This window comes from Salmo trutta, chromosome 15 (genome assembly GCF_901001165.1).
Source record: "Salmo trutta chromosome 15, fSalTru1.1, whole genome shotgun sequence".
NCBI classification, from domain to species: Eukaryota; Metazoa; Chordata; class Actinopteri; order Salmoniformes; family Salmonidae; genus Salmo; species Salmo trutta.
Genome location: NC_042971.1, coordinates 4,123,859 through 4,146,641, shown reverse-complemented (window position 1 = coordinate 4,146,641; position 22,783 = coordinate 4,123,859). Strand labels below are relative to the sequence as shown.

The 22,783-nt window shown below is 38.4% G+C and overlaps 1 protein-coding gene and 1 long non-coding RNA gene across 3 annotated transcripts; both read left to right on the top strand.

Moving 5' to 3' along the window:
• Positions 1 to 259: 259 nt before the first annotated feature.
• On the top strand, positions 260 to 10,573 carry LOC115149693 (uncharacterized). 2 transcript variants are annotated; one of them, XR_003866948.1, is made up of 3 exons: positions 260 to 488; positions 10,139 to 10,255; positions 10,525 to 10,573. It is a non-coding gene; the product is annotated as an uncharacterized LOC115149693 (long non-coding RNA). The 2 variants fall into 2 exon arrangements; XR_003866947.1 differs by having other exon boundaries at positions 278 to 304.
• A 174-nt stretch (positions 10,574 to 10,747) lies between these two features.
• On the top strand, positions 10,748 to 22,514 carry LOC115149586 (NLR family CARD domain-containing protein 3-like; the record flags this gene model as incomplete). The annotated part of the gene is made up of 5 exons (XM_029692541.1): positions 10,748 to 10,967; positions 11,861 to 13,652; positions 17,550 to 17,723; positions 19,039 to 19,174; positions 21,968 to 22,514. Coding segments are annotated over 5 exons (2,835 nt in total), but the record flags the coding sequence as incomplete, so codon positions are not given.
• Between the last annotated feature and the right edge of the window lie 269 nt (positions 22,515 to 22,783).

Genomic DNA, 22,783 nt, shown 5'->3' with positions numbered 1-22,783 from the left:
ACCAACATGCTGGATCTCTGTTTAGTTGTCACTGTGTTGACCACAACCAACATGCTGGATCTCTGTTTAGTTGTCACTGTGTTAACCACAACCAACATGCTGGATCTCTGTTTAGTTGTCACTGTGTTAACCACAAATAACATGCTGGATCTCTGTTTAGGGGACAGTTCTCTAAAATGAGTCTCTCTGGGGAGAGAGAGGAGGGGGGCCCTGCCTCTAAAATGAGTCTCTCTGGGGAGAGAGAGGAGGGGGGCCCTGCCTCTAAAACGGATCTCTCTGGGGGACATGACACCAAAGCTAAGAGGTAAGATGACAATTTTATGAAGAATGAATTATGTTTATTTCTATAATAAATAGCTATCTTAAGATGAATGCACTTATTGTAAATCTCTCTGGATAAGAGCATCTGCTAAATCAGGGGTTCTCAATCCGGGGTCTGTGGAGGTACTGCAGGGGCTCCACGGCACCCTGACTGTACTCGTTGCAATGTAACACATTTGATAGAATTTTCACATGACACGACCACTTTGCCTGCTCTTAATTATTGCCTAATATAATGGAATGCATATTTTCTTTACCAATTCTGATCGTTGTTACAATAAGAATTTTGACAATATTCCCGTTATATCAACACACTCTTCACACCCGTTTAACAACTCTAAATAGCTTTAGCATAGTAGGCATCAAGTCCCTTGACAATAATGTTGCCTACAACGTTGCATACAATGTTCATTTTCATCGAACACATATTACGCCCGAGATGCCTTCAATTTGCCTAATTTATAGCCACGCCCAATTTAGGATTATTTTTTAACAACGTAATGTTGCGCTCCAAAGGGATATCTTGAAATAACATGATGTAGATAATTAAATAATCAAAATAAAAACGTGTTTATTATACACTCTTAGAAAAGAAGGTTCCTTATAGAACCAAAAAGGCTTCTATCACTTCCTTAATATATGGAACCACTAAAAGTGATATATATTTGGGTTCAGTGAAGAAGAACCTCTAGAGTTCTGATCAACGAAAGGTGAATGTTTAGAGGATGTGAACCCAGCAGCCCTCCAGTGGTCAGATCAATTCCTCCTGTTTTTACCAGCGCCCGGCCCGGGATATAAACCAGCCACCTTTCAGCCACAGGTCCAACTCCTGCCACATCTCCAACTCCTTAGCCGCTGGGCGAAAACCTGAGTTAATCTTCAGAAATAAGCATAAATGAATCTGCCAAAATGAAGAAAAAATGCTTTGGAGACATACATGGTATCACTTGTTATACATAAGTATTATACATAAATCATTGCCAAAAGCACAAGACATATATTATTAATGGATTAATCATATAGAAATATAAAACATTATTTTTAACTACTACAAAGCAATTACATGTGGCTCAGGAACCACTGACTCACTGCATTATTCTATAGTATTATCAAGACACCTGCTGTTAACTCTTAACTACTTAGGACAGCTCACGATGTGTCCTAAATATCTGCCGACTAGGTGGGACTAGAGACTTCATGCATATCTTTAATTTATACCCAGAAGTGTAAAATGTCTTTATTCTCAGCACTTATTCGACCAATTTTCTTCTCTGAGACGCTTTGTGGACATGGGCCCAGATCTCAAAATATTGTTATAAAAAACTTATGATGTTTGTTTTACATAATAATAAAAAATTAATATTACTAATGTAACCTACTGTAAAGACTGGGTTTAGTTGATTGTGTTGCACTGCTCATGTCCGCGTTCTGGACCTTCCCGCGTCCCCGTACAGAACTGTCCGCGTCCACATACAGAACTGTCCGCGTCCACGTACAGAACTATCCGCGTCCACGTACAGAACTGTCCGCGTCCACGTATAGAACTGTCCGCGTCCACGTACAGAACTGTCCGCGTCCACGTACAGAACTGTCCGCGTCCACGTACAGAACTGTCCGCGTCCACGTACATTGTGGCGCCAAACATATTGTCCGGTTACGCGCAGAGTGGGCTGAGGTGATTTTGGGGAATAACGACAGAGTTTGTTACAGTGTTGAAACGCTGAAGTTTATTGTTCAATTATCTTTTTGCTTTACGGTCAGGGACAGTATGAGTGTAGCCAGATCCTTTTCACTCTCTATCCTCGTTTCATTTTGTGTTTCACCGGATTCGTCATCGAGACGAGGGACAGACGAACGACCTGCTAGCTAGCCTAGCTAGTCGGTACAGCTCGGTAAGCTAGCTAGTTACTAATTAGTAGCATCGTAGTTCTCCTTCTCTCTCGTTGACGGATGCTGGCTACCTCTGTCCTGTTCTCCTCTCTTCACTAGATGGACGGTCACTTTAGTGTTTAACCCCTCTGTGTCCAAGGACCAATCTTTTGAATATTATTTTCGGGGCGCCTCAGTAGGCTGGACACATTCCGTTTATTTTAATTCTCAGCTGCCTCACCAATGTCTGTAAGTAAATTAATAACTTTTAATTGCTAAATATTTCCAATAGATGGCAGCATAAGACCACGAAGCATCAGTTATAGGCTACAAGCAGCAATATGATTGACATAAAATAGCATGCAACCACAGACTATATGTCCCATGATTTTCTGAAATGGTCACTCATTACTTTAGTTAGTTATATATATCCTATTAGGGCTGTGTTGCTTTAGGGAGAGAAACAAAAATAGTGAGGTATTGAATAGTGAGGTGTAAATAGTGAGGTATTGAATAGTGAGGTATTGAATAGTGAGGTGTAAATAGTGAGGTATTGAATAGTGAGGTATTGAATAGTGAGGTGTAAATAGTGAGGTATTGAATAGTGAGGTATTGAATAGTGAGGTATTGAATAGTGAGGTAAAAATAGTGAGGTATTGAATAGTGAGGTATTGAATAGTGAGGTATTGAATAGTGAGGTGTAAATAGTGAGGTGTAAATAGTGAGGTATTGAATAGTGAGGTGTTGAATAGTGAGGTATTGAATAGTGAGGTATTGAATAGTGAGGTGTAAATAGTGAGGTGTAAATAGTGAGGTGTAAATAGTGAGGTGTTGAATAGTGAGGTATTGAATAGTGAGGTATTGAATAGTGAGGTGTAAATAGTGAGGTGTAAATAGTGAGGTGTTGAATAGTGAGGTATTGAATAGTGAGGTATTGAATAGTGAGGTGTAAATAGTGAGGTATTGAATAGTGAGGTATTGAATAGTGAGGTATTGAATAGTGAGGTGTAAATAGTGAGGTATTGAATAGTGAGGTATTGAATAGTGAGGTATTGAATAGTGAGGTATTGAATAGTGAGGTGTTGAATAGTGAGGTATTGAATAGTGAGGTGTAAATAGTGAGGTATTGAATAGTGAGGTATTGAATAGTGAGGTAAAAATAGTGAGGTATTGAATAGTGAGGTATTGAATAGTGAGGTATTGAATAGTGAGGTATTGAATAGTGAGGTGTAAATAGTGAGGTATTGAATAGTGAGGTGTAAATAGTGAGGTGTAAATAGTGAGGTATTGAATAGTGAGGTATTGAATAGTGAGGTATTGAATAGTGAGGTATTGAATAGTGAGGTATTGAATAGTGAGGTGTAAATAGTGAGGTATTGAATAGTGAGGTGTAAATAGTGAGGTATTGAATAGTGAGGTAAAAATAGTGAGGTATTGAATAGTGAGGTATTGAATAGTGAGGTATTGAATAGTGAGGTGTAAATAGTGAGGTATTGAATAGTGAGGTGTAAATAGTGAGGTAAAAATAGTGAGGTAAAAATAGTGAGGTATTGAATAGTGAGGTATTGAATAGTGAGGTGTAAATAGTGAGGTATTGAATAGTGAGGTAAAAATAGTGAGGTGTAAATAGTGAGGTATTGAATAGTGAGGTGTAAATAGTGAGGTAAAAATAGTGAGGTATTGAATAGTGAGGTATTGAATAGTGAGGTATTGAATAGTGAGGTGTAAATAGTGAGGTATTGAATAGTGAGGTATTGAATAGTGAGGTGTAAATAGTGAGGTAAAAATAGTGAGGTATTGAATAGTGAGGTATTGAATAGTGAGGTATTGAATAGTGAGGTGTAAATAGTGAGGTATTGAATAGTGAGGTATTGAATAGTGAGGTGTAAATAGTGAGGTGTAAATAGTGAGGTATTGAATAGTGAGGTATTGAATAGTGAGGTATTGAATAGTGAGGTGTAAATAGTGAGGTGTAAATAGTGAGGTATTGAATAGTGAGGTATTGAATAGTGAGGTATTGAATAGTGAGGTATTGAATAGTGAGGTATTGAATAGTGAGGTGTAAATAGTGAGGTATTGAATAGTGAGGTGTAAATAGTGAGGTATTGAATAGTGAGGTAAAAATAGTGAGGTATTGAATAGTGAGGTATTGAATAGTGAGGTATTGAATAGTGAGGTGTAAATAGTGAGGTATTGAATAGTGAGGTGTAAATAGTGAGGTAAAAATAGTGAGGTAAAAATAGTGAGGTAAAAATAGTGAGGTATTGAATAGTGAGGTATTGAATAGTGAGGTGTAAATAGTGAGGTATTGAATAGTGAGGTAAAAATAGTGAGGTGTAAATAGTGAGGTATTGAATAGTGAGGTGTAAATAGTGAGGTAAAAATAGTGAGGTATTGAATAGTGAGGTATTGAATAGTGAGGTATTGAATAGTGAGGTGTAAATAGTGAGGTATTGAATAGTGAGGTATTGAATAGTGAGGTGTAAATAGTGAGGTAAAAATAGTGAGGTATTGAATAGTGAGGTATTGAATAGTGAGGTATTGAATAGTGAGGTGTAAATAGTGAGGTATTGAATAGTGAGGTATTGAATAGTGAGGTGTAAATAGTGAGGTGTAAATAGTGAGGTATTGAATAGTGAGGTATTGAATAGTGAGGTATTGAATAGTGAGGTGTAAATAGTGAGGTGTAAATAGTGAGGTATTGAATAGTGAGGTGTAAATAGTGAGGTGTAAATAGTGAGGTATTGAATAGTGAGGTATTGAATAGTGAGGTATTGAATAGTGAGGTATTGAATAGTGAGGTATTGAATAGTGAGGTAGTGAATAGTGAGGTATTGAATAGTGAGGTATTGAATAGTGAGGTGTGAATAGTGAGGTGTAAATAGTGAGGTATTGAATAGTGAGGTATTGAATAGTGAGGTGTAAATAGTGAGGTATTGAATAGTGAGGTGTAAATAGTGAGGTATTGAATAGTGAGGTATTGAATAGTGAGGTATTGAATAGTGAGGTATTGAATAGTGAGGTGTTGAATAGTGAGGTATTGAATAGTGAGGTATTGAATAGTGAGGTGTAAATAGTGAGGTATTGAATAGTGAGGTATTGAATAGTGAGGTATTGAATAGTGAGGTGTAAATAGTGAGGTATTGAATAGTGAGGTGTAAATAGTGAGGTATTGAATAGTGAGGTATTGAATAGTGAGGTGTAAATAGTGAGGTATTGAATAGTGAGGTATTGAATAGTGAGGTATTGAATAGTGAGGTGTAAATAGTGAGGTATTGAATAGTGAGGTGTGAATAGTGAGGTGTTGAATAGTGAGGTGTAAATAGTGAGGTATTGAATAGTGAGGTGTAAATAGTGAGGTATTGAATAGTGAGGTATTGAATAGTGAGGTGTGAATAGTGAGGTATTGAATAGTGAGGTATTGAATAGTGAGGTGTAAATAGTGAGGTATTGAATAGTGAGGTATTGAATAGTGAGGTGTAAATAGTGAGGTATTGAATAGTGAGGTGTGAATAGTGAGGTATTGAATAGTGAGGTATTGAATACTGAGGTGTAAATAGTGAGGTGTAAATAGTGAGGTGTAAATAGTGAGGTATTGAATAGTGAGGTGTAAATAGTGAGGTGTAAATAGTGAGGTATTGAATAGTGAGGTATTGAATAGTGAGGTATTGAATAGTGAGGTATTGAATAGTGAGGTGTTGAATAGTGAGGTATTGAATAGTGAGGTATTGAATAGTGAGGTGTGAATAGTGAGGTGTTGAATAGTGAGGTGTAAATAGTGAGGTATTGAATAGTGAGGTGTAAATAGTGAGGTATTGAATAGTGAGGTATTGAATAGTGAGGTGTAAATAGTGAGGTATTGAATAGTGAGGTATTGAATAGTGAGGTGTAAATAGTGAGGTGTTGAATAGTGAGGTATTGAATAGTGAGGTATTGAATAGTGAGGTGTAAATAGTGAGGTATTGAATAGTGAGGTGTGAATAGTGAGGTATTGAATAGTGAGGTGTAAATAGTGAGGTATTGAATAGTGAGGTGTAAATAGTGAGGTATTGAATAGTGAGGTATTGAATAGTGAGGTATTGAATAGTAAGGTGTAAATAGTGAGGTGTAAATAGTGAGGTATTGAATAGTGAGGTATTGAATAGTGAGGTGTAAATAGTGAGGTATTGAATAGTGAGGTATTGAATAGTGAGGTGTAAATAGTGAGGTATTGAATAGTGAGGTGTAAATAGTGAGGTGTAAATAGTGAGGTATTGAATAGTGAGGTGTAAATAGTGAGGTATTGAATAGTGAGGTGTAAATAGTGAGGTATTGAATAGTGAGGTATTGAATAGTGAGGTATTGAATAGTGAGGTATTGAATAGTGAGGTGTAAATAGTGAGGTATTGAATAGTGAGGTATTGAATAGTGAGGTGTAAATAGTGAGGTATTGAATAGTGAGGTGTAAATAGTGAGGTGTAAATAGTGAGGTATTGAATAGTGAGGTGTAAATAGTGAGGTGTAAATAGTGAGGTATTGAATAGTGAGGTAAAAATAGTGAGGTATTGAATAGTGAGGTATTGAATAGTGAGGTATTGAATAGTGAGGTATTGAATAGTGAGGTGTAAATAGTGAGGTGTAAATAGTGAGGTATTAAATAGTGAGGTGTAAATAGTGAGGTATTGAATAGTGAGGTGTAAATAGTGAGGTATTGAATAGTGAGGTATTGAATAGTGAGGTATTGAATAGTGAGGTGTAAATAGTGAGGTATTGAACAGTGAGGTGTAAATAGTGAGGTATTGAATAGTGAGGTGTAAATAGTGAGGTATTGAATAGTGAGGTATTGAATAGTGAGGTATTGAATAGTGAGGTGTAAATAGTGAGGTATTGAATAGTGAGGTATTGAATAGTGAGGTGTAAATAGTGAGGTATTGAATAGTGAGGTGTAAATAGTGAGGTGTAAATAGTGAGGTATTGAATAGTGAGGTGTAAATAGTGAGGTGTAAATAGTGAGGTATTGAATAGTGAGGTAAAAATAGTGAGGTATTGAATAGTGAGGTATTGAATAGTGAGGTATTGAATAGTGAGGTATTGAATAGTGAGGTGTAAATAGTGAGGTGTAAATAGTGAGGTATTAAATAGTGAGGTGTAAATAGTGAGGTATTGAATAGTGAGGTATTGAATAGTGAGGTATTGAATAGTGAGGTATTGAATAGTGAGGTATTGAATAGTGAGGTGTAAATAGTGAGGTATTGAATAGTGAGGTGTAAATAGTGAGGTATTGAATATTGAGGTATTGAATAGTGAGGTATTGAATAGTGAGGTGTAAATAGTGAGGTATTGAATAGTGAGGTGTAAATAGTGAGGTATTGAATAGTGAGGTGTAAATAGTGAGGTATTGAATAGTGAGGTGTAAATAGTGAGGTATTGAATAGTGAGGTGTAAATAGTGAGGTATTGAATAGTGAGGTATTGAATAGTGAGGTGTAAATAGTGAGGTATTGAATAGTGAGGTATTGAATAGTGAGGTATTGAATAGTGAGGTATTGAATAGTGAGGTGTAAATAGTGAGGTATTGAATAGTGAGGTATTGAATAGTGAGGTGTAAATAGTGAGGTATTGAATAGTGAGGTATTGAATAGTGAGGTGTAAATAGTGAGGTATTGAATAGTGAGGTGTAAATAGTGAGGTGTAAATAGTGAGGTATTGAATAGTGAGGTATTGAATAGTGAGGTGTAAATAGTGAGGTGTAAATAGTGAGGTATTGAATAGTGAGGTATTGAATAGTGAGGTATTGAATAGTGAGGTATTGAATAGTGAGGTATTGAATAGTGAGGTATTGAATAGTGAGGTGTAAATAGTGAGGTATTGAATAGTGAGGTGTAAATAGTGAGGTATTGAATAGTGAGGTGTAAATAGTGAGGTATTGAATAGTGAGGTATTGAATAGTGAGGTATTGAATAGTGAGGTATTGAATAGTGAGGTATTGAATAGTGAGGTGTGAATAGTGAGGTGTTGAATAGTGAGGTATTGAATAGTGAGGTGTAAATAGTGAGGTATTGAATAGTGAGGTGTAAATAGTGAGGTGTAAATAGTGAGGTGTAAATAGTGAGGTATTGAATAGTGAGGTATTGAATAGTGAGGTAAAAATAGTGAGGTATTGAATAGTGAGGTATTGAATAGTGAGGTATTGAATAGTGAGGTATTGAATAGTGAGGTGTGAATAGTGAGGTGTTGAATAGTGAGGTGTAAATAGTGAGGTGTTGAATAGTGAGGTGTAAATAGTGAGGTATTGAATAGTGAGGTATTGAATAGTGAGGTGTAAATAGTGAGGTATTGAATAGTGAGGTGTAAATAGTGAGGTGTAAATAGTGAGGTATTGAATAGTGAGGTAGTAAATAGTGAGGTGTAAATAGTGAGGTATTGAATAGTGAGGTGTAAATAGTGAGGTGTTGAATAGTGAGGTATTGAATAGTGAGGTATTGAATAGTGAGGTGTAAATAGTGAGGTGTAAATAGTGAGGTGTTGAATAGTGAGGTGTAAATAGTGAGGTATTGAATAGTGAGGTGTGAATAGTGAGGTATTGAATAGTGAGGTATTGAATAGTGAGGTATTGAATAGTGAGGTGTAAATAGTGAGGTATTGAATAGTGAGGTATTGAATAGTGAGGTGTGAATAGTGAGGTGTTGAATAGTGAGGTGTAAATAGTGAGGTATTGAATAGTGAGGTATTGAATAGTGAGGTATTGAATAGTGAGGTATTGAATAGTGAGGTAAAAATAGTGAGGTATTGAATAGTGAGGTGTGAATAGTGAGGTATTGAATAGTGAGGTGTAAATAGTGAGGTGTAAATAGTGAGGTGTAAATAGTGAGGTATTGAATAGTGAGGTGTAAATAGTGAGGTAAAAATAGTGAGGTATTGAACCCCGGGTAGATAATCAGTAGTACATACATTGTAAAACATCATCTTAATATCTGATATTGGGAGTAAACAACCTCGGAATAGAAAAGACAAGAGCGCGTCTTCCAGCCCACCAATAAATGACATAATTCAACCCTCCTGGTTAGTAAATTTACCTCGACATGCCCCTTGAGAAGGCGAGTGAGAGTGAAGTGAAGACACCAGCTGTTTAGCGGGGCTGAGTTGACTTCATGTGCGAGAGGCAGAGCAGGTGGATGCTGGTTGATGAATGTACTGGGAAAATACGTTTTTCTAGACCAGAGATGACTGAATTAATGTTCAGGCTTATTGATAATTGTTATATTAATGAAGTGTAAAACATGAGCATAAAAACAGGTAATAATAAACATGAATCATCGTTATATTACTAAACATTGAATCATAATAATATTACTTTACAGTAATCTGTTAAATGCTTTTTCAGTCCTTCCTCTTGCGTTAGCAGTGTGTAAAGGGACAGAAAGTAGCGTGGGGAGTGGTGGTGTATCCAGGGAGAAAACTAATCTAATCTTCTGAAATTTAATTTGTGGTCTTATGCTCCCATCTATTGGAATTATGTAACAACTGCAGTAGTGCTGAAAAATGTGTTATTCCTTACTAAAGTAGTAATTACTGAGAATTACTAGTTAATTTATCACTTACAATCATAAAATAACCACTTATACCATAACAAACAATTAAACTGACATAAACCAAAATCACTATATATGTAGTTATTTAGTTAATTACCAAATTGAGCCGGTCGGTCACATTTGAGAGTGAGGGAGATATATAGCATTTTGCATAAAAAAACATGATTTTTGTCTCTCTGAAATGAAACCATCAAGTGATAGATTTTAAACAAATCCTTGTCTGTGAGAGATGTAATAATTAATACATAATTTCTTTAAACAATAAAAGCTCATTTCTGTAAAGTGATATGTTGCGTTTTGGAATGAAACTCTTCTTATGTTTCCCATCTGAGATCAGAGTAGATGAGAGATGTAATGTTTGTCTCTGTTGTGTTGAAGACCAATCAAGCAGGAGAGACCAGCCTCCCCTGTTCCCAGCTGTGTGTCCATGAAGAGTAACCAGTCTATGAAGCATCCTATAGTGTTTAGAGAGGGAGACTTTTCTACTGAACAAAGGTAAGAAGAACTCATGGGTCATGGTCAGTGAGTTAAACAACACTGTCTCTAGTCATTTCTCCTCTCCCATTTTCTCATTTCTTTTTGTTGTTTTCATAATCCACAGGCTAATCCTTTTATCCATTTATATAGCCCTAAAACAATATTAAACAAACACATCGTTCCCTCTCTCTGTGTGTGTGTGTGTGTGTGTGTGTGTGTGTGTGTGTGTGTGTGTGTGTGTGTGTGTGTGTGTGTGTGTGTACTGTAATCTCATGTTTTGTCTACAGAAACCAACAGGAGAGATCAGAGTCAGAGATTCTCAGTGGTCAGTCTTCCCAGAGTCATCAAACAGACCTGGACTCCATATTCAGTGTATGTGATCCTGTTATGTACATTTGTTTTTGTTTACCTCAAGTAAAGTTGATCTGTCAATCATTCATTAATGTGTTAATGAGAAAGCATTTATTCTCTTGCTTAACTTATTTACTTGATTTATTTCAGTTGCTTGAAGAGAAAATTATGACATTTGTGAAGAACGAGCTGAAGATGTTCAAGAGGATTCTTAGTCCAGAACTCCCAGAAGGCTTTGAGAGTCAGAAGCAGGATGAGGAAGTGGTGGATGCTGAAGATGAGAAGCAGGAGAGCAGTGCCAGAGAGGGGGCTCTGAAGATCACACTGCACGTCCTGAGGAAAATGAACCAGAAGGAGCTTGCTGACACACTGGAGAACTGTAAGATCTGTCTGCCTCATGTTGAATGCTGTTTTAAAACATTTAAAAGCTGTAGCTAAAGTACAGCTAAAGTAGCTGTGTAACTCAATGATATTGTAGCAGCCTTAACACAACACCTAGTGACCTCATCAAGTAGCAGCAGGGATGTGTTGTGGTGATTAATTTAGAGAGAGAGAGAGAGAGAGGAGAGCAAGAGGAGAGCCAGAGGAGAGAGGAGAGCCAGAGGAGAGAGGAGAGCCACAGAGAGAGCCACAGGGAGAGCCACAGAGAGAGAGACAGAGAGAGAGAGACACAGGAAAACCTGGCTCCCTGTAGAGGAAAGGCTGTGCAACCACTGCACAACAGTAGAACCTGAGACGGAGCTGCATTTCCTGACAAAATGTAAAAAATATAAAACAATTAGAGAGTGTAATTTCCCCAAATTTGAAACCCTTATTCAAGGTTTCAAAGACTTCTCTGATGAGAGAAGGCTACCCGTCCTGTTGGGGGAGGACGCAGAGAGCTGTGGGTTGGCAGCGCACTACATTGCTGCCTGCCATAAGTTGAGGGACAGTGTCTGACAGACCAACCAACCAATCCCATTGACAATTTTGATTCTTACTATTTTCATATTGTAAGGTTGGCAATATGTACATTGCTCCGTCATGCCAATAAAGCGAATTGAATTGAGAGACAGAGGAGAGACAGAGGAGAGAGAGAGACAACATTAATAATACCAATAATAATATAATCAGTCACACCAGTCTGTAATGCATTATGAAAACATTTACACATTTATACAGTCAGATAAGAGAATAAATGATTATAATTTAAAATGTTATAACAGTCCTATAATACTGTAGTTATTAAAACAGACGTAATATTAATATCCTCTGTGTTATTTCTAGATTCAGATGAGCTTGCTGTGATTTGCCAACGTGAACTCAAATCTAATCTAAAGAAGAAGTTTCAATGTGTATTTGAGGGGATCGCTAAACAAGGAAACCCAACACTTCTCAATAAGATCTACACAGAGCTCTACATCACAGAGGGAGGAACAGGAGAGGTCAATAACGAACATGAGCTGAGACAGATTGAGACAACAACCAGGAAACAAGCAAGACCAGAGACTGCAATCAAATGTAACGACATCTTCAAACCCTTAACTGGACAAGACAAACTTATCAGAACTGTGCTGACAAAGGGAGTCGCTGGCATTGGAAAAACAGTCTCTGTGCAGAAGTTCATTCTGGACTGGGCTGAAGGAAAAGCAAATCAGGATGTTCAATTTGTGTTTTCATTCCCTTTTCGGGAGCTGAATTTGATGAAAGGGGACAAACACACTTTGATTGAACTTCTCTATCAGTTCTCAATGGAAACCAAACAATCAAGAATCTCCAACTACGACAAGTACAAAGTTGTGTTCATCTTTGATGGTCTGGATGAGTGCCGACTGCCCCTAGACTTCCAGAAGAACAAGATCTGTTGTGACGTCACAGAGTCAACCTCAGTGGATGTTCTGCTGACAAATCTCATCAAGGGAAATCTGCTTCCCTCTGCTCTCCTCTGGATAACTACCCGACCTGCAGCAGCCAATAAGATCCCTTCAGGGTGTGTTGACCAGGTGACAGAGGTACGAGGGTTCAATGACCCACAGAAGGAGGAGTACTTCAGGAAGAGATTCAGTGATGAGGACCTGGCCAGCAGAATCATCTCACACATAAAGACATCAAGGAGCCTCCACATCATGTGCCACATTCCAGTCTTCTGTTGGATTTCTGCAACAGTCCTTGAACACATGCTGAAACATAAGACAGAAGAGATGCCCAAGACTCTGACTGAGATGTACACACACCTTGTGGTGTTTCATACCAAACAGAAGAATGAAAAGTATCTTGGGAAAGAAGAGACAGGTCCACACTGGAATAACGAGAGCATTCTGTCACTGGGAAAACTGGCTTTTCAACAGCTAGTGAAGGGCAATCTGATTTTCTATAAAAAAGACCTGAAAGAGGCAGGCATTGATGTCAATGAATGCTCTGTGTACTCAGGATTGTGCACACAGATCTTTAAAGAGGAATGTGGGCTGTACCAGGACAAGGTGTACTGCTTTGTACATCTGAGCATTCAGGAGTTTCTGGCTGCTGTGTATGTGTTCCTCTCATTCATCAACAACAATGAGAATCTCATGGACAAACAGCAAACAAAGTCCAGTATATTTTCTCTGCTGTACAGAGACAAGTCTGAAGTTACTGTCTACAAGAGTGCTGTGGATAAAGCCTTACGAAGTGAGATGGGAAACCTGGACCTGTTCCTCCGCTTCCTTCTGGGACTCTCACTGGAGTCCAATCAGAAGCACTTACGAGGTCTACTGACAAAGACAAGAAGCAGCTCACAGAGCCATGAAGAAACAGTCAATTACATCAAGAAGAAGATCAGGGAGAATCTCTCTCCAGAGAGGAGCATCAATCTGTTCCACTGTCTGAATGAACTGAATGACCATTCTCTAGTGGAGGAGATCCAAAGCTACCTGAGCTCAGGAAGTCTCTCAAAACCCAACCTGTCACCTGCACAGTGGTCAGCTCTGGTCTTTGTGTTGCTGACTTCAGAAAAGGAGCTGGATGTGTTTGACCTGAAGAAATACTCCAGATCAGAGGAAGGTCTTCTGAGGCTAGTGCCAGTGTTCAAAGCCTCCAGTGCATTTCTGTGAGTACATAAAATGACATATAAAAACTAATCATCAGGAAGAAATATTCAGGTTAAAGAAAAATATGTATTATAATATGTGTATAATATTATATTGAAAACATTGAATAAATGCATTGATTTTCACATTAGTATAACAATATGACCATACAACTCTAGGAGACAGAAGAAGAATCTATATGTTTTTTGGGAGAATTAACCAAATGCATCTGCCATTGTCCTTCTACACTAAATTAACAATGTGTTTGAAGTCATGATCTCTTTGTCTCCAAAGAATAGCAGTGTGATTTTAATATGATTTGACTCTTTGCAGGCTGTCAGGCTGTGGAGTCACAGAGGAAGGCTGTGCTTCTCTGGTCTCAGCTCTGGAGTCAAACCCCTCACACCTGAGAGAGCTGGATCTGAGTAACAATGAACTGAAGGATTTAGGAGTGAAGCTGCTCTCTGCTGGACTGTAGGATCCCCACTGTAAACTGGAGACTCTGAGGTCAGTATTATCAGATATGAAAGTACTTTATGCATGTAGTTCTCCCATTTGAAAAAGTCGTAATTATTCGGACATATTACTTATAGTGTATTAAAGTAGTCATAAGTTTAGCATGTTGTCCCATATTCCATGCCTGCTGTCACATTTCTCTAAGACCCAGAAGCAGACCAGGACAAGGTGAGTAAAATGAAGGTGAGTATTTATTGGTAGTCTGTGTAATTAACAGTAACAAGAACAAAACAACAAGACTAGCTCAGGAAACATGAGGCTGATACGCTGGCACAACATACTGTTCGTTGCTAACGATCCAGCAGGGAATGGATGTCAGCTCAGGGCTTATGAAGAGGTGATGATCAGGACCAGGTGTGCAGAAGGTTGATGAGATGCAGGTGCGGGTAATCACTAGGACTCCCGCCTAACTTCGTCGCCTGGCAACCAGATAGGTTTCTGAACGCACCCTTAGACACCAAACAGAAAACAGTCAGGCAGAAACAGACTCAGGAAGCGATTCCTGACACCTGCAGTGAGGCTTGTGATTCTACTAACTTGTTGAATTCATTTGCAGTTGGTCTTGGTTGTGTTTTGGATGATGTTTTGTTGTTGTCTCTGTTATTGGTAATGGTGAGAGGTTAGCATGTTTTGTTTTAGTCTCTGTTATTGGTAATGGTGAGAGGTTAGTATGTTTTGTTGTAGTCTCTGTTATTGGTAATGGTGAGAGGTTAGCATGTTTTGTTGTAGCCTCTGTTATTGGTAATGGTGAGAGGTTAGCATGTTTTGTTGTAGCCTCTGTTATTGGTAATGGTGAGAGGTCAGCATGTTTTGTTTTAGTCTCTGTTATTGGTAATGGTGAGAGGTTAGCATGTTTTGTTGTAGCCTCTGTTATTGGTAATGGTGAGAGGTTAGCATGTTTTGTTGTAGCCTCTGTTATTGGTAATAGTGAGAGGTTAGCATGTTTTGTTGTATCCTCTGTTATTGGTAATGGTGAGAGATTAGCATGTTTTGTTGTAGCCTCTGTTATTGGTAATGGTGAGAGGTTAGCATGTTTTGTTGTAGCCTCTGGTATTGGTAATGGTGAGAGGTTAGCATGTTTTGTATTAGCCTCTGTTATTGGTAATGGTGAGAGGTTAGCATGTTTTGTTGTAGTCTCTGTTATTGGTAATGGTGAGAGGTTAGCATGTTTTGTTGTAGTCTCTGTTATTGGTAATGGTGAGAGGTTAGCATGTTTTGTTGTAGCTTCTGTTATTGGTAATGGTGAGAGGTTAGCATTTTTGTTTTTTCCTCTGTTATTGGTAATGGTGAGAGGTTAGCATGTTTTGTTGTAGCCTCTGTTATTGGTAATGGTGAGAGGTTAGCATGTTTTGTTGTAGCCTCTGTTATTGGTAATGGTGAGAGGTTAGCATGTTTTGTTGTAGTCTCTGTTATTGGTAATGGTGAGGTTAGCATGTTTTGTTGTAGCCTCTGTTATTGGTAATGGTGAGAGGTTAGCATGTTTTGTTGTAGCCTCTGTTATTGGTAATGGTGAGAGGTTAGTATGTTTTGTTGTATCCTCTGTTATTGGTAATGGTGAGAGGTTAGCATGTTTTGTTGTAGTCTTTGTTATTGGTAATGGTGAGAGATTAGCATGTTTTGTTGTAGCCTCTGTTATTGGTAATGGTGAGAGGTTAGCATGTTTTGTTGTAGTCTCTTACTGGTAATGGTGAGAGGTTAGCATGTTTTGTTGTATCCTCTTTTATTGGTAATAGTGAGAGGTTAGCATGTTTTGTTGTAGCCTCTGTTATTGGTAATGGTGAGAGGTTAGCATGTTTTGTTGTAGCCTCTGTTATTCGTAATGGTGAGAGGTTAGCATGTTTTGTTGTAGCCTCTGTTATTGGTAATGGTGAGAGGTTAGCATGTTTTGTTGTAGCCTCTGTTATTGGTAATGGTGAGAGGTTAGCATGTTTTGTTGTAGTCTCTGTTATTGGTAATGGTGAGAGGTTAGCATGTTTTGTTGTAGCCTCTGTTATTGGTAATGGTGAGAGGTTAGCATGTTTTGTTGTAGCCTCTTGTTATTGGTAATGGTGAGAGGTTAGCTGTTTTGTTGTAGCCTCTGTTATTGGTAATGGTGATATGTTAGCATGTTTTGTTGTAGCCTCTGTTATTGGTAAAGGTGAGAGGTTAGCATGTTTTGTTGTAGCTTCTGTAACTTTCTCACTCATTATTATTCATGATTCATTCATGATTTTTCTTAATCATGGCATCATCAGGATGCTTTTAGTAGTGTTTAGAAACATGTTATCTACTCACTTGTAAATAAAATGACTCCAGTCACCATCTGTAATGAACACGATGGGAGACAGAGAGCTGGTTTCAAGCGCAGGGCTCAGCAGGTGTTTATTGTAAAGGACCACAGGAGGAGGCAGGTAGCTGGGTCCAGGGGCAGGCAGAAGGTCATACACACGGGGTCCAAAAAGGCAACAGTACAGGCAGGGAAACGGCAAAAGGCATCATTAATGAGGCAGGCAAAAACTTTCATTCACGGGAGGAGTAAATTACGGGAAATGCAGCGCTCCGAATAGCCTTGTGTCACAAAACAAACAACACTTCACAATGATGGGGGTGCAAAGAACTGAACTAAATAGAGTTTGATAATGACATACAGGTGTGTGAACAGGTGATCAGAATTCAGGTGACTGGGATCTGGAGAGTGAGCTGCGTTCAGGGGATCTACGTGTTTGAGAGTGTGAGCTGGAAGCAGACGTTACACCATCCACCATTTTAATTTTGGGCACAACCCAAAACACAACCAAAACAAACTGCAAAATCAATCAACGAGTTTGAGTCACAAGCTTGATGTAGTCGCTGCGTTAAAGGAATATCGGAACAAATACTCAACTTGTGACTACTTTAAGCCACTATGAGTGAATTGGTCAGAAAACATATGACTTCTTTAAATAGGGGGACTAGATACATAAAGTGCTTTGATTTTTCTAAATGGTGAAACAGAAATGTATGAAAATATCCTCAAATAAAAGGTGACATTATATACTGTCACCTCATATGAAACAGTTGATCTGAAATCCAAAAAGTTGGAGTTTAGAGCCACATTTAAAATGTTATCTTCACTGTCAAAATAGATATGGTGTGGACTGTATACTCAATACAATCTAAATCTGATACCTCACTGTCTGTCTTTTGACTGATACTGCTTTTAAACTGGTCTGGTCAGTCTACTAAAATATTTGTACTATACATGTTTCTATCTGCAGGCAAAACGTTGATAATTTGTCATTTATAATATGATACATTCATTTCTGAATAGATATCGCAGGTTTCATGACTGATATATCTGAATATGTTGAAGAAATATACTGCTACTATTTTCACCACCAAAGAATAGCTGTGTGATTTTAATATGATTTGACTCTTTGCAGGCTGTCAGGCTGTCTAGTCACAGAGGAAGGCTGTGCTTTTCTGGTCTCAGCTCTGAGGTCAAACCCCTCACACCTGAGAGAGCTGGATCTGAGTAACAATGACCTGAAGGATTCAGGAGTGGAGCTGCTCTCTGCTGGACTGGAGGATCCCCACTGCAGACTGGAGACTCTGAGGTCAGTATTCCTGTAGTTGGTCAACAAGTGTTTTGTTGTATCCTCTGTTATTGGTAATGGTGAGAGGTTAGCATGTTTTGTTGTAGCCTCTGTTATTGGTAATGGTGAGAGGTTAGCATGTTTTGTTGTAGCCTCTGTTATTGGTAATGGTGAGAAGTTAGCATGTTTTGTTGTAGCCTCTGTTATTGGTAATGGTGAGAGGTTAGCATGTTTTGTTGTAGCCTCTGTTATTGGTAATGGTGAGAAGTTAGCATGTTTTGTTGTAGCCTCTGTTATTGGTAATGGTGAGAAGTTAGCATGTTTTGTTGTAGCCTCTGTTATTGGTAATGGTGGGAGGTTAGCATGTTTTGTTGTAGTCTCTGTTATTGGTAATGGTGAGAGGTTAGCATGTTTTGTTTTAGCCTCTGTTATTGGTAATGGTGAGAGGTTAGCATGTTTTGTTATATTCTCTGTTATTGGTAATGGTGAGAGGTTAGCATGTTTTGTTGTAGCCTCTGTTATTGGTAATGGTGAGAGGTTAGCATGTTTTGCTTTAGCCTCTAACTTTCTCTCTCATTATTATTCATGATTCATTCTTGATTTGTATTAATCATGTTATCATCAGGGTTCATTTAGTAGTGTTTAGAAACATGTTATCTACTCACTTAGACAGAAAATTACTCCAGTCACAATCCACCATTTTAATATTTGGCAAAACACAACCAAAACACAACCAAAACACAACCAAAAGAAACTGCAAGTGCAATCAACGAGTTTGAGTCACAAGCTTAAAATGTAATCATTGTGTTCAAGGAATATCAGACCAAATACTAAACGTTTGACTATGACCATTTCAAATAGGGGGACTAGATACATAAAGTGCTTTCATTTTTCTAAATGGTGAAACAGATATGTATGAAAATATCCTCAAATAAAAGGTGACATTATATACTGTCACCTCATATGAAACATTTGATCTGAAATCCAAAATGTTGGAGTTTAGAGCCACATTTAAAATGTTATCTTCACTGTCAAAATAGATATGGTGTGGACTGTATACTCAATACAATCTAAACCTGATACCTCACTGTCTGTCTTTTGACTGATACTGCTTTTAAACTGGTCTGGTCAGTCTACTCATATTTGTACTATACATTTCTCTCTCTACAATTAATAGTGTGATCTTTTATAATAATTATACATTCATTAATTTATGAATAGATTGTGGCAGGTTTCAGGACACTGATGTATCTGAATATGTAGAAAAAATATACTGCCACTATTTTCACCACCAAAGAATAGCAGTGTGGTTTTAATATGATTTGACTCTTTGCAGGCTGTCAGGCTGTCTAGTCACAGAGGAAGGCTGTGCTTCTCTGGTCTCAGTTCTCAGTTCAGCTCTGAGGTCAAACCCCTCACACCTGAGAGAGCTGGACCTGAGTAACAATGACCTGAAGGATTCAGGAGTGGAGCTGCTCTCTGCTGGACTGGGGAATCCCCACTGTAAACTGGAGACTCTGAGGTCAGTATTCCTGTAGTTGGTCAACAAGTGATAACTGTTCACCAGATCCACATGTGTTTACCAGACACACATAGTCAACACCATATGTGTTTGGACAGTGAAGCTTACAGTTTTACATTTGGTGCTATGCTCCAGCATTTTGGATTTGAGATGTTTCATATTAGGTGACAGTACAGAATGTCACCTTTTATTTGAGGGTATTTTCATACATATCTGTGTTACTGTTTAAATATGAATAGTGAATAATAACGAATAACAAAGTTATAGAGGCACAAAGATCAGAATAAATGCTAACCTCTGTTATTGGTAATGGTGAGAGGTTAGCATGTTTTGTTGTAGTCTCTGTTATTGGTAATGGTGAGAGGTTAGCATGTTTTGTTGTAGCCTCTGTTATTGGTAATGGTGAGAGGTTAGCATGTTTTGTTGTATCCTCTGTTATTGGTAATGGTGAGAGGTTAGCATGTTTTGTTGTATCCTCTGTTATTGGTAATGGTGAGAGGTTAGCATGTTTTGTTGTAGCCTCTGTTATTGGTAATGGTGAGAGGTTAGCATGTTTTGTTGTATCCTCTGTTATTGGTAATGGTGAGAGGTTAGCATGTTTTGTTGTAGCCTCTGTTATTGGTAATGGTGAGAGGTTAGCATGTTTTGTTGTAGCCTCTGTTATTGGTAATGGTGAGAGGTTAGCATGTTTTGTTGTAGCCTCTGTTATTGATAATGGTGAGAGGTTAGCATGTTTTGTTGTATCCTCTGTTATTGGTAATGGTGAGAGGTTAGCATGTTTTGTTGTATCCTCTGTTATTGGTAATGGTGAGAGGTTAGCATGTTTTGTTGTAGTCTCTGTTATTGGTAATGGTGAGAGGTTAGCATGTTTTGTTGTAGCCTCTGTTATTGGTAATGGTGAGAGGTTAGCATGTTTTGTTGTAGTCTCTGTTATTGGTAATGGTGAGAGGTTAGCATGTTTTGTTGTAGCCTCTGTTATTGGTAATGGTGAGAGGTTAGCATGTTTTGTTGTAGCCTCTGTAACTTTCTCACTCATTATTATTCATGATTCATTCATGATTTGTATTAATCATGTTATCATCAGGATTGATTTAGTAGTGTTTAGAAACATGTTATCTACTCACTTAGACAGAAAATTATCCAGTCATCATCCACCATTTTATTATTGGGCAAAACACAACCAAAACAAACTGCAAATGCAACCAACTAGTTTACAACCAAACACTAATATTTTGACTACTTTAATACGATATAAATGAATTGGTCAGAATACTTATGACTTCTTTAAATAGGGGGACTAGATACATAAAGTGCTTTCATTTTTCTAAATGGTGAAACAGAAATGTATGAAAATATCCTCAAATAAAAGGTGACATTATATACTGTCACCTCATATGAAACATTTGACCTCAAATCCAAAATGTTGGAGTTTAGAGCCACATTTAAAATGTTCTCTTCACTGTCAAAATAGATATGGTGTGGACTGTATACTCAATACAATCTAAATCTGATACCTCACTGTCTGTCTTTTGACTGATACTGCTTTTAAACTGGTCTGGTCAGTCTACTCAAATATTTGTACTATACATGTTTCTATCTGCAGGCAAAACCTTGATAATTTGTAATTTATATTATGATACATTAATTTATGAATAGATATGGCATGTTTCATGACTGATATATCTGAATATGTTGAAGAAATATACTGCTACTATTTTCACCACCAAAGAATATCAGTGTGATTTTAATATGATTTGACACTTTGCAGGCTGTCAGGCTGTCTAGTCACAGAGGAAGGCTGTGCTTCTCTGGTCTCAGCTCTGAGGTCAAACCCCTCACACCTGAGAGAGCTGGACCTGAGTAACAATCACCCAGGAGACTCAGGAGTCAGACTGCTCTCTGCTCGACTGGAGGATCCACACTTCAGACTGGAGAAACTCAAGTATGTAGAGGGTTTATGTCAATGTTCATATCAGACATGTTTGACTTATCAGGCTAGTTAAGACAAACATTCTGACCACCACTTGGACAAAGTTTTGATATGAACATATGCTGACTGTGTGTGTGTGTGTGTGTGTGTGTGTGTGTGTGTGTGTGTGTGTGTGTGTGTGTGTGTGTGTGTGTGTGTGTGTGTGTGTGTGTGTGTGTGTGTGTCCTGTGTGTGTGTGTGTGTGTGTGTGTGTCCTGTGTGAGTTTAGGTGTATCACTCAATGACTGTGTGTTTTTCTGCTTACCGCTACAGTGTGGAACATGGTGGAGAGAACAGAATGAAACCTGGACTTAGAAAATGTGAGTGTTGACTGCTGTGAAGAATATGACTAAGAATAAGTCTTAATTGAAGTTAAGTCAAAGACCACCATCATTACTGACTTGGTCATGTTAAATATCATCTGTAGTTCTACAGAAGCAGAAATCAGGGACACCAACTTTTACAAAGAGTTGCTTTGACAATGTGTGTGTGTGTGTGTGTGTGTGTGTGTGTGTGTGTGTGTGTGTGTGTGTGTGTGTGTGTGTGTGTGTGTGTGTGTGTGTGTGTGTGTAATTAATGGGAATAAGTGTGTTTTATATTACCATACAGTATAACATATGATCATTCAACACGTCTCAAGTTACCTTAACTTCTCCTTTTGATACCTAGAAACATCTCCATTAAATGAATTAGTGAAAAGTGAGTTAACATTCTAATGTGAATGATGATGATTTCTAATATTGTGTCTGGTTTCATCCATCAGATGTCTGTGATCTCACACTGGACCCAAACACAGTAAACAGACACCTCTCTCTGTCTGAGGAGAACAGAAAGGTGACATGGAGGAGAGAGAAGCAGCCGTATCCTGATCACCCAGAGAGATTTGAGGACTGTGTCCAGGTGCTGTGTAGAGAGGGTCTGACTGGGCGCTGTTACTGGGAGGTAGAGTGGAGTGGAGGGGCTGTTATAGGAGTGACATATAAAGGAATCAACAGGAGAGGATGGGGTGAGGACTGTGGTCTTGGATACAATGACAAGTCCTGGTGTCTGTTCTGCTCTGACAACAGTTACTATGCCAGGCATAATAATAATGACACTACCATAGACGTCCCCTCCTCCAGCTCCTCCAGAGTAGGAGTGTATCTGGACTGGCCAGCCGGCACTCTGTCCTTCTATAGAGCCTCCTCTAACACACTGACCCACCTGATCACATTCACCTCCACATTCACTGAGCCCCTCTACCCAGGGTTTAGAGTTGATGATGTTGGCTCAGTGTCCCTGAAATAATAACTGGACACACACACACACACACACACACACACACACACACACACACACACACACACTGGACACACACACACACACTCTCAACACACACACTGGACACACACACACACTCACACGCACGACACACGACACACTCACACACACACAAACACGACACACACACACACTGGACGCACACACACACTCACACACAGACACACTGGACACACAACACTCACACACACACACACACGACACACACACACACTGGACACACACACACTGGACACACACACACACACACTGGACACACACACACTCTCA